This window comes from Talpa europaea (genome assembly GCF_964194135.1).
Source record: "Talpa europaea genome assembly, chromosome: 5".
Classification (NCBI taxonomy): Eukaryota; Metazoa; Chordata; class Mammalia; order Eulipotyphla; family Talpidae; genus Talpa; species Talpa europaea.
Window position 1 is genome coordinate 18,364,838 of NC_140071.1, and position 13,270 is coordinate 18,378,107.

Consider the following 13,270-nt stretch of genomic DNA (forward strand, 5'->3'; position numbering starts at 1 on the left):
ATTCAAATAAGAAGACAATATGGTTTATTATAATTCAGTTTTCAGACAAATGTAGCTTTAAATTTGTGAGAATTGCTAGTTATTTAATTTGGGACAATTTTTAACCTTGTTCCTCTGCAAAACAGTAATACTGATCAAGATTGTATTACAGCTAAATGAATTGCTATGCAAAGCACCTTACACAAGCTCTGACAAATATAAATGGTCAAAAAATGTTAATTTCTTTTTCACCTCCTATGTAAACATATAAAAACACTATTTACTGTTGTTCCGGACTAACATTTGTAGTACATTGATTCAGTAGTATATCACATCCTATTCAATAGAGTGTTCTTTAGAAACATGCGTTTTTATTTTTAACACTTTAACATTGCCAGCACTTCATATACATTAACATATATTACATGTAAACATTTATTTACATTAACATATTAAGTACATTAACATTGCTAATTGAAAGTACAGATTTTTGTATCATGCAAAATTCCTGTATATATTTAGACAATGAAACTTTTAAAATTTTTTGCTTTTTGTTTATTTATGCATACAAGAGCTGGGGTACAGGCCAGAGATGCGGGGATGGGGTGGGGGTAAGCGGATTCACCAGAGACTGAGTGGGGAACAGAAGAGGTAGACGGACTGAAATATACTGCTGAGGGAACCAGCGGACGGGACAGGAGAGGTCTGCCTCACCATGTGGGTTGCTGGATTGCTTCATAGTGCGGTGCTTAATCCCTTATGCCACCAGGGAGGCCCTAGACAATGAAACCTTAAGACAAGTCTAAGTTAAAGTTCTTTTGAAGATAAACAAGATGAAGTTAAAGCATTTTTACTTTGATCTTTATAATTTCCGTTTTTAAACTTTATAGACTAATGATAAAAAATGTGCATGTTACTCAGATGCAGTTATACTTTTATTTCTGAAACATACCAATGCTGTTTTTCTTTATTTAGCAGCTTTTTAACTAGGAAAATTTTTCCATTTGATTAGCTTAATACTTATACAGCATTGATTAATTTAATGGGATCTGGGCTGAAGATATTTTGGTCTTGAAATTTGACGGAATTGCATAATTTTCTAAATAGAGGATTAGCAAATTGAAAGGAGTCTGTGAATGTTACTAGGTAGAGGTGAAGAAATAATAAAGTGAAGACTTAATTGCATTTTTTCCAAACTTCTTTTTTTTTTTTAACTCCATTAAGTGTTCATGTGAGTGTAGTCTCTAGGATTAATTTATTGTCTGTTATTTGATAGACTTGTTCTTAGTTATCTGTGTCAGGTTTCCTAGATTATTAATGAAAGAACAGATACTATCATGCCCAAAGTATTTGCCATCTTTGGAAAAAATGAACTTTTTTTGCTGTTCTCATGCTAAGTATGGGCACAAAAATAGAAACAATGCTTAATCTGAAATATTGAGTACTCATACTTCAATTCAAATCTGGGTCATTTACCAGCAAGCTAAAAATCCATGGGGTTGGTTGTTGAGGCTTTCTTAATATTTCTGTCACAGTGTAAGAAAATGTAAAATCAGATTCCTGTTGAATTGTTTTTCTAGGATCAAGACCAACTTTAATCCTACAATCTCAGCCTTTACCTTGTTCGTCACCTCGAGATGTTCCACCAGACATCTTGCTAGATTCTCCAGAAAGAAAACAAAAGAAGCAAAAGAAAATGAAATTAGGCAAAGATGAAAAAGACCAGAGTGAGAAAGCCGCCATGTATGATATCATCAGTTCTCCGTCCAAGGATTCTACTAAGCTTACATTAAGACTTTCTCGCGTAAGGTCTTCAGACATGGACCCGCAAGAGGATATGCTTTCTGGTATAGAAAATAGCAATGTTTCAGAGAATGATATTCCTTTTAATGTGCAGTATCCAGGACAGACTTCAAAAACACCCATTACTCCACAGGATGTAAACCGCCCACTAAATGCTGCTCCATGTTTGCCGCAGCAAGAACAAACAGCATTCCTTCCAGCAAATCAAGTGCCTGTTTTACAACAGAACACTTCAGTTGCTACAAAACAGCCCCAGACTTCTGTGGTACAGAATCAGCAACAGGTATCACAACAAGGACCTATATATGATGAAGTGGAATTGGATGCATTGGCTGAAATTGAACGAATAGAGAGAGAATCAGCTATTGAAAGGGAGCGCTTTTCAAAAGAAGTTCAAGATAAAGGTAAAATAATTTCATTACTACTACTTTTTACTTTGGGCAGATGTATAATTATAATGTCAAAAAGGTTTTTTTAAGTTGTTATTTTTGTTCCCATTTTAAATTGTCTCTCAATTATATTTTATTACTGACGCTCACACTCAGAAGTCAAATATTAATTTTGTTTTTTAACCTGAGATGTGGTCATTCATATTCAGGCCTATTACCTATTTATTATATACCGAGGTATCGAGGTATTTTGACATTGCTTTCCTACTTAAATGAATGTCAACATGTTTACATTACATGCATTTTTCACAGTATATTACTATATTCAGTGATATAGTTATACATATTTGCCTTTTTCTCTGCCCAGAAAATGTTAATTGTTATAGAATTATTTTGCATTAGTACATTAAGAAGTTTGTGTCTATGTTTACTGTGCATTTAGATTTTTGTTTGATCAATAATGCTACCAATTTTTAATGTGATTTTTTTTTTAAGTAAAAACGTTTAATATTGAAAAGCAAGCCTTAATGATCAAGAATATTGTTGTTGGTGATCATAGTTTTATGTCTTATTAGTATATTAGAAAGGAGTTTCAAGATACCTTTTTATGGGTTTTCTTCATCCTCTATAAAAAATGATAATCAAATAAGTGTAAATCCCTGTTTGAATTCTTGACATATTGGTAAATACTGTGTATAAAGTCACTTGAAAATTTCAGAGCTAATGAATCAAAAATTGAAATTAGTGAACTGATTTGTGAATTTGATGTCTTTACAGATGCTTTTGCGCATTTGACTATCCACAGCAAAGCATACTTTGTAATTTAATTTTTAAATTAAATACACTAAATCAATTTAAAGTTCTTACATTTTCTTTTTGGTAATTATAAAGCAAAACTTCTTGATATTGGTTAGAATTCTTATATTTGATCTTACCATTGTATGACAGGATCGTTTCTAGATAATTGTGTTTCTATGCGCATGCTGAAATTTTGCATTCTTTTTCCTATCTATCATGATGGCTCTATTTAATGTTATTGAAAAAAACAGACTGTATTTAGTAATTGTCTCATATTTGCTAAGTGCATAAAATACAGATAGAGATAAATAAAAGATTTCTAGAATTCTTCATTTTATTGACTAGGGAACTGGTTTGGGTTTTTTTTTTTTTTTTTTTTAACTGGTAAATCTTTGATGTTAAGGAAGAAATAAAAGTGTTGCTTATTCTTTTTATCTTGCTTAGAGGTGTGGGGTTCAGGAAATTAAATTATATGGGTTCCACTAACCTCTTATGAGTATATGCGTGTCTTATGAAGAGAACAGTTACTGTTCAGCTTCTCTTGAGAATAGTAACCTATCTCAAATTCCTAACTCCTATTACAGTTTTGTAAGAAACATAAAATTGTAATTTCTTGACTAAGAAATACTAGTTGCCTTGAGAACTAAATTTTTGCATGACATTTTTATTTTTAATTGGGGTATGACATTTTAACATTCATGTTTTGGCAAATTGTCTTCTTAAAAATGGAGTGTTAAGTTTTTAATGATTTTTTTTAATTGTTGGTATGACCAAAAACAGAGGAAATGATGAATTTTTTGTTTGTTTTTTACTTTCTGAACTTTATTGTATCAAGTTTGTTGATAGTGTTTTTTACTTTTAAAAACTGAATGAAAATAAGGGTAGTGTATAAGTATACAATAGCAAACATTTTATTTAGACTAACTTTCCTTTGGGAGAATGAAACAATCAACAAACTATACTGTTCTTGCAGAAACTTGTATATTTTACTTATTTAATCAGTTTTCTGTGTAATCTGTGATGGTGTGGCTATTGCAAAAATAATTGAACTGTAATGCGTAGTATGAGTAGTTGACTTATATTTTAACACTGTAAGCTGGCTTACAAGAAGTATCTGTTGCTATGATATTAAAGGGAAAAATATATTGGAGTTATGTGAATATTAGTTTGAGTTAGATTATCTAATATATGCATTTTCCCATACTGGTTATGGTAATTTTCCTGACCTCATATTAATGCTGTCATTTCTAACTTGTTTTCTGAAAGCCATGTTCCCATTATTTTATGGATTTATTTGAAAACCTTTGGAATTTAGCTGCCGCTTAACACCTTTGATTTGAACCTTGTTAATTGTATTCAGTTTCTGTATTGTCTGGTGGGTTAGTATTTTATATCTAAGCAGTTATCTTGAGATTTTGGAAAAATTAAAGGTTTAGTATACTGCTATAAGTTTGTAGGTGAGATCATAAGTAAAAACAAAATTTTCTGAAATGGTAGTTTTATAGTTAGCCCTTGAGAGATGAAATAGTCTTTTGGAGTGAATTTATTACTAGTTACCTTTGCATTTTAGGACTAAATTATAAAATTGATATTTACATCATTCTAAGATTTAGCACTGATAACTTTTTTAGAACTTGTGTTGATGATGGTAAGGAACAAACAAGACTACTTGTCTGGTCTACATGGCTTTTTTACTGAGAGCACTGTTCTAGGATTTGAACTTTTCCCATTAATGTTCATTTGTTAAGAGAGAAGCATTCCCTTCAGTGGAGCAGAAATTTTAAAACTGCTCCTTGTATTAAATCCCTGTAGATAAGATTAAAAAGTTCAACCAACATGTTTATTTAATTATTAAGGAATTTGAGAAAAATAGTAGTCTTAAGAAATATTTTACCTAGGCTTTAGTATAATCTAATGTATGTCTTTCCATATGCCGAAGGCATGTTTCTGGCTGTGAGATATTTATGTCCCTTTTCTCTTTTCTCCTTTCTTTGAATAGTGTTCTGTATACTGATAGGTTAACTTTCTGTAGCCTTATTTTTATGATATTCCTAAAGGACCCTTTTCTCAATCTTTTGCTTATACTTTTAACATCTTAAATTATATAAATTACTTCTGTAAGAGTATTCACCTTTGCTTCTGGGATGACCTATCATAGACATTAATATCTTCTTTGTGTGCTGAAAATTCCTGCTTTCTTTTGTCAAAGATTTGCTTTTTTCATCTTTGCCTATTTTGTCTTTTCCCAAGGTCCACTTTCCATGTTAGCAAGTATAAGGAATGGCCTAGCTTCACTAATGTTTTTACAATGTTATAATATTCTTGCACTGTAACCCTTATAAAAAGTCAATTAGTGCCTACTCTGATTTGGAATAAGAAACTGGGATTTGGACAGGCATAGACAATTAACCACTTAGCCTATATATGATGGTTTAGGAGTAGAATTTTCATTTTTCTTAATTGGCTACTCTGTATACAATTGCACTTTCTGTTTTAACTGTTTTTTAGTTTTCATTATAGTAGATTTAAGCAAGTGAAGTTTGTTTCTTAAGAATAACTGAACTCAGAATTTCTCTAAGGTCTGGATCTTGCTTTTAAAATATCAAAATCTAGATAACAAGGGTTGGTTTTGAAGTTTTATCTTTTTATATGCATTTTCCTTAGGAATATATGCATTCTAATAATTAATCTTAGGGTCCTCAGTGCTGAAGAGGCCTTAAAGGTAATCAGTGTCCCAAACATTAAAATTATTCTTCATGAAGATGGCTTTCCATCGTTAAGTGAAGATTTTAATGTAATAAAGATTGATATCAAAAGTGGGTAAACAAAGAGGTAACGTGAGCAGATTCAGAGACACTTTATAGGAATAAGTTTATGGTTGTACTGAATCAGAACCTGCCTGTCTTACTGGATTTAAGAATCCCTGTAGCAGTCATGGAATTTTTTCAGGTTTTACAAAAGAACTGCAGTACTTTTTAACAGTTGAAAAATTAGAAATTTGTATTTAGCAACATCTTATGCACATGGAAAAATTATAAGATCTTTCCCAATTAATTCATTACTAATGTACAAATGCCTTCAAACATTTTTATTATCAATAATCATAGCAGCTTTAGTTTAAGGTAACTAAATCAATCATAATTTTTCTGAAATAAAACTGTTTGCTAGATTTCCATTTCATTGATGAAAGAGAAATTGGAGTGAGGTTAATGATCAATAATCTCTTAAGTATTTTGTAATCCTTTAAAACTTCATCTTCAGGATAATTTAATATTTTTCTGAAAGACATATTGTTCATATTAATAAAGGAATGAGCCACAGGTCTAAGAGAAATCTTTATCTGCCTAAGATCTGTGTTACTATCATTCTTAAGTGTGCTTAGGTTCCTCTTCATGTCATTCACAAAGCATATTTCATTGAAAAAAAGAAGTTTAAATTCCTGTTAAAGTTTTAAGGGCTTAGTATTAGGCAATACAGCATTCTACTTATGAAATAGTCATTATTCAGTGTGCCTCTATGGCAAGCTATAAAGATTGTTACATATGGCAGAAAGTTCCAAAATTACAATTCTGTAAACATGCATCTAGTATTCCAAGTGCTTCTTTCTTAGGTGTTAATATAGAAAGCTTCATATAGATTCATACCAGGTTAGTTTTTAACTAGGGGAGACAGTTCAGTAATATACCATATTATCATCCTCATGCAGTTGTTTTGCAAATGAAACATGTGATAATAGATTTGACTTTTGAATAATTGTAGAAGCAGAAAGACTTGGTTCTATAAAAAATAACTAGCAAATATCTGGAATACATTTTAGAAATATTGATTAGATTTAAGCTGAAATAAACTGCTACTTCTCACTTTAAAAACAGAATAATGGAACTTTAATATATAAAAGAAGCATTATCACTAAATTTTTTCAGAACTTGATTCCCTGATAACAAGAGGTAGTTTTTTTTAGTTGTTAGTTTGACTTAACCTAATGATGCCAGCCTTCTTGAATGATATTATATCACATTAATGAATATTTTAAGAGAATTTTGGAGGCTCTCCTGTAAATATGATTAAAAATACCTTTAAATTATAGTCAGACAATTTAGCGAGTAAATATTAAACTTGCAAAACCTCAAGGTATAACTATTTCCAAGAAGTAAATGGAGATTCAGTTTATAAAGAATGACCTATTAGCCTCTTGAGTTAAGTGGAATTATGCACAGAAAAACATAGCTGTTAAAAATACCTTGAGACTGTTGTAGTGATGGATTTGTATTTTTGTGTATTTACATTTCAGAATATTATAATTTTTTTTCTTACTTAGGCCCTGAAACTTTTATGTTGAGGAGCTGAAACATTTTCTTCAGTGGAAGTTGCTTGAGATAGGATTTATCTATAAAGTCCTTGTATACTTCTCATTTTGGTACTTAAGGTTTTCTTATTTCAAATATACTTCTAATCCTCATTTATCTTTTTTCCAGTGGCGTGCTTTCTGTCCTTTCAGGTTTTATTCTTTTCCATACTTTTCTTACCTGGAGTAAAAACTTAACATTTCTTATTTGGTATGTTATCAGATTTGAGGCTTTTCTTATTTTTTTGGTTAACGGTTAAAATTAAATGAGAATTTGATTCATAACTGGTTGTGTTATTCTTATATAAAGAATCTGGTTTATCCCTTACATGTACAAACATAAGACTGTGTTTGTATTTAATGTGTTAAAAGTTCTTTTTATTTTATATCTTGGGCTTATTTATATGCTCAACAGCTATGCTGTTCTTTTTATTGTTGTTGCTAACGTTTATTGAGGTACAGCATACATGAATATTTCCTCAAATCTGGGTTTAAAACTCATTTCATTCATGCCTACTATTTCATATATGCAGATTGACATTTGGATTCACCACATTTTTTTAAAAAAGTGTGACTTTAAAAATAGTCAAAGTCCATATGGTTTTTAATAAGAATATATGTCTATTACTGATACTGAATATTTATCTTTAAATTTCAGATAAGCCTTTGAAAAAAAGAAAACAAGATTCTTACCCACAGGAGGCTGGGGGTGCTACAGGAGGTAATAGACCAGCTTCTCAGGAGACGGGTTCTACGGGAAATGGGTCAAGGCCAGCATTAATGGTTAGCATTGATCTTCATCAGGCAGGAAGAGTGGACTCTCAGGCTTCTATAACTCAGGATTCAGATTCCGTAAAAAAGTCTGAAGAAATCAAACAGTGTAATGATGCACCTATTTCTGTTCTTCAGGAAGATATTATTGGAAATCTTAAATCTATTCCAGAAAACCATCCTGAGACTCCTAAAAAAAAGTCTGATTCTGAGCTTTCAAAGAATGAATTGAAACAAAATGAAAGTAGAGTGGCAGAATCTAAACCAAATGAAAACAGATTGGTGGAGACAAAATCAGGCGAAAGTAAGTTAGAAACTAAAATTGAGACACAAACAGAAGAACCTAAACAGAACGAGAACAGAGCAATTGAATCCAAACAAAATGAGAGCACCACCGAAGAGTCTAAACAGAATGAAAATAGACTGTCTGACGCAAAACCAAACGACAACAAACAAAGTAATGGGAGATCAGAAACAACAAAGTCAAGACCTGAAACCCCAAAGCAAAAGGGTGAAAACCGTCCTGAAACTCCAAAACAAAAGAGTGATGGACGTCCTGAAACCCCAAAACAGAAAGGTGATGGACGGCCTGAAACTCCAAAGCAGAAAGGTGAAGGCCGGCCTGAAACTCCAAAGCAAAAAAATGAAGGTCGGCCTGAGACACCAAAACATAGGCATGAAAATAGGAGGGATTCTGGAAAGCCATCAACAGAGAAAAAACCTGAAGTGTCTAAACATAAACAGGATATTAAATCTGATTCACCTCGTTTAAAATCAGAACGAGCTGAAGCCTTAAAGCAGAGACCTGATGGGCGATCTATTTCTGAGTCTCTAAGACGAGACCATGATGGTAAACAAAAATCAGATGACAGGAATGAATCAGAGCGACATCGGGGGGATCAGTCTAGGGTTCGAAGACCAGAAACATTGAGATCCTCTAGTAGAAATGAACATGGTATTAAATCTGATGGTTCAAAACCTGATAAACTAGAAAGAAAACACAGGCACGAATCAGGGGAGCAAAGGGAAAGACCATCTTCTGGGGAGCAAAGATCAAGGCCTGACAGTCCTCGTGTTAAACAAGGAGATTCTATTAAATCAAGACTTGATAAACCTGGTTTTAAATCGCCAAATAGTAAAGATGACAAAAGGACAGAAGCTAATAAAAGTAAAGTAGATAGTAATAAAGCGCACCCTGACAATAAGGCAGAATTTCCAAGTTATTTGTTGGGGGGCAGGTCTGGTGCATTGAAAAATTTTGTCATTCCAAAAATCAAAAGGGATAAAGATGGCAATATTACTCAGGAGACAAAGAAGATGGAAATGAAAGCAGAGCAGAAAGACAAAGTAGAAAAGATGGGATTAGTTGAAGATCTAAATAAAGGAGCTAAACCTGTAGTTGTCCTGCAAAAACTATCTTTGGACGATGTTCAGAAACTTATTAAAGATAGAGAGGATAAATCAAGAAGTTCCCTAAAACCTATCAAGAATAAACCATCAAAGTCAAATAAAGGTAAGATACTTATACTGATGTCATTTGTATTGTAATCAATTTTCTTTCTAGTTTTAGGCTTGCTAAGGGTTTTGTTAAATGGAAATTTACAAAAATAGAATGCTGCTTTGTGAAAATACATTTATATAAAAGAATAGTGAACTGTTTGCAGGGATATAGATTCAGAGTGCTCAGTGAAAACCCTTTTTCTCCAACCCTACTTGACTATTTGTCCTAGTCATGACTTTTTTTTTTTTTTTTTGCCATTTGTTATAGATAATTCTTATACTGTTCAGTTATTTCAGGAATTTTAAAAGTAGTTAATCAAGTGAATCATTAGAATATGTAATTGGAATGGATGTACATAACAACTTTCAAAAAAAGTTATTTTGACTGTGGAGAGAGAGTCCATTCTTCAATGAGGCAATAAATTTACTTTTAATATCTAACATCTCAGTAAAGCTATATGGTATATAAAAATCAGTATCATAAATTCTTTTAAGAATATTAGGTGTCTCATTTTCTCACAGACCTGTCTCTGAATTAGTTGATTGTTGATGAATATTTAAATTTATATAGTTTAGAAATTGAGATAAAAGGCTGTTTCCCTTTTTGAGGGGAGGTGATTAGTTAAAATTTTTTAATTTAGAAAATATATAGGTATGCCCTTTTCTATGGAATAGTAATAGGGAAGGAATGGTATTTATCGCTTAAATTGGGTTAAATCATTAGTTTGTGAGGTTTTTTGGTTTTTTTTGTTGTTGTTGCACAGTTGCAGAGTTATTCTTAGGTTACATTTGAGTAGTAGTATTTTCAGAGAGAGAATGTCCTTAAGTCCTGAAAATACAATGACATAAAAATAAAATTGCATAAGACAAAATTTGGTTTTCTTTTGTATGCAACTTTTAAAGTAAATACTTGTTTTGATGATGCTGTGTGGCAAGACCTATTTAGCCCATTCAATATAGATTGAGGTATACTTTTTATAGCAGTAGAGTAAAAGTTTATTTCATTTTTAAGTTCTCATTCTGTGAAAGAGGTTCATTAAGAACTTAGATTTATACTTATAAACAAATATATGGAACTGTAAAATTGTGCTGTTCACTATGGTCGTTGCTAACCCGTTTTGGTTATTTAAATTAAATTTAATTTAAAATTCAAAAGTCATGTCTTTAGTAGCCACTTGGGACAAGTGGCTAGCTATCTTATTAACACACATAATGAATATTTGCATTATCACAGGAAGTTCTGTTGTATAAGTACTGCAGTGTATTAGGTGATATAGAAGGTGTCGTGATTATTATTTTATAAGAAGCTGTTGTACCTATCAAAACAAGTTTATTAAAAACATTGCTGCTAAGAAATTTTTTTATTCAAAGAAGTGATTTGTCATAACAAATCTGTTTTTGCTTCTACTTGGTCTTTATCAGAAGTTACATTTTTCTCTTATTGGCTTTGTCTTTCAAAAATGAAAAAAAAAAATCACCTCTGAATCTCTTAATATTTGCATTCTTTTAATGAAGCTTTCAGATTTTAAGTTAAGGCAATCAGACCTATAAAAAAGCAACTAAGACTTCAGCTTTAATTAAGAGTCTTTATGTTTAACTTAAATGTATCTTTCCAAAATGGGTTATGTAAAAAGACTGTTAGAAAGTGGTAACTTGAGTTTTCTTTTAGGTAAAGATTATTTTTAAAAATTTGTACTGAAAGTTTAGGAATAGCATATATATTTATACACACATGTACACATATACACTAAAGAGTATAGTTATTAAAATTTTAGAAGAGTCAGATAAAAAGATGGAAAGTGGTACCCTCTTGTCCCCTTGATCTGGATCATCTTTTTCTCCCCTGCCCTCTGTCAGCTTATGCTAGCCTTGCTTTCTAAGCTCTGTTCTAACAAAGAATCTTTTACAACTGAACATCAAGAAATGAATACGGCTCCTAATTAGTAATTGCTGTATTATTTCCCATGGTTTTTTCACAATTAACTTTATTACTTATGAATTTCTAGTTCATGTTTCTCATCATGTATTCCTAACACAAATGTATATACTTGATATGCTCATCTTAGTGGATAAGTAGGCTGGGTGTCTGCCTGTTAAAATAGAATGTCTGTGTGTGTGCATGTGCATGTATGTTATACACACAAATATGAATCTAGTAAGTGGGCCTTATCATAAAAAAGTATCATTTCAGTGCTTAGATTCATTTCCGGATGCTCTACAGATGGCGTTGGGATTGATATCTAGTTATTTTTTATTAATAAAAATAAACTAGTTTTGATTTATTTTTAACTTTGATTTTAAGTTATCAATAGCTAAGTTACTTCATTGTGGATTTTATTCATTACATGGACAGGAAGCCCAGTTGTGGTTTAGTAGCCCTCTCTAGTACAAATTACTTGGGATTTTCTTTGGAGAGTCATAGAAAATCACATATTCTTACATTTTGGTGTTTTTTTAAGTAAAATAATAAATGGAATATTGCCTGGATACTTTTGTGATTGATTCCTAGGGCCAAAATTCTTGATAGGTTTTCTTTTTTTGAAAGTACCATAAAATTCCATCCTTTTAAAATATTTTACCTGATGTTTATATTTGAAATATTCATTCTTTAGGTTAATTTGAAATTCCTTAATATTCTTAAAGTTGATATTTTTTGAATGGTAGGTTTATGGATTTATGATTCCTAATATAAATAATTTTTTTCTTTGGTGTGAACATAATGTATAATGACATTGTTAAATTTGATTTCTATGGGGATATGTCTATATCCCTAGGACTTAGCATAATACTTGGTACATATTAAGGGCATATTGAATTCCTGTTGATGAATAGACTATATTGCTTCCATTTTCAGAAAAGGCTTCTTGTGTGCAGATTAAAATTGTGTATTCATCTTTTGTGCCCCCACCAATAGACCTAGCTTACTAGCTACATAGTTTTCAACTTCATGTTCCCTAAATTTTGTGATAACTCCTCAATCTGGCAACTACCTCATTTTTTGTTAAGATCTAAAAGAGACTTACTCATATTCATGTCTGTTTAATTTACTGTTTTCCTTTATTTTGCTTTGTAGCTGTTAGCTCAGTATCAGTGCTAATCCTGCTTCTGTCAGTTTCCCAGTCTTTTTATCATCTTCTTGTTTCTTCCTTACCTTTTGTAAAAGCTTTTAATGTAAATATACCAAAATCAGTATATTAAATATGAAAAAATGTTATGAAATACTTTTACTCAGAATATTAGTCTGTAAACCCTAATTTGGAAACATATGTTCTGTGTCTCCGTTAAACAGATTGTAAGTAGTAGTATGAAATATGCTAGAGTCAGAACCTTGAACACATCTTAGCCTTACAAAGTCTTCATTTTTTTTTTATTTGGATAAACCAATTTCCTTCATACTTACCCAGTTATGAGAACCAACATGAATCTTAGAGTAAGAGCTAAAATCTGTTCAGATTTGTAATATAATGAAATTTTCGTTTTTAATTTATGTGAAGTCATTTTTGAAACTGTCTATGTATATGTACTTTATATTCTGTGTATATTTGAAGAATTGCTGCCACAGTTTTCTCCAGTTTTATTGGTACATATATAACGTTGTGTTAGTTTAAGGTGTCCAACATAATGGTTTCATATTGGTATATATTGTGAAATGACATGACTGCCACAATAAGTTTCATTAACGTCT

General features: G+C 31.3%; 1 protein-coding gene across 1 annotated transcript in view; it reads left to right on the plus strand.

Annotated features, from left to right (window-relative positions):
* The window catches only part of NIPBL (NIPBL cohesin loading factor), a gene marked incomplete at both ends in the record, with an annotated part of 99,704 nt that overhangs the window by 15,779 nt on the left and 70,655 nt on the right, over positions 1-13,270 (plus strand). Inside the window, 2 exons of the mRNA XM_084233257.1 lie at positions 1,560-2,186; positions 7,973-9,598. Of these exons, the coding sequence (XP_084089383.1) occupies positions 1,560-2,186; positions 7,973-9,598 (2,253 nt within the window). The remainder of the gene's footprint in view (positions 1-1,559; positions 2,187-7,972; positions 9,599-13,270) is intronic.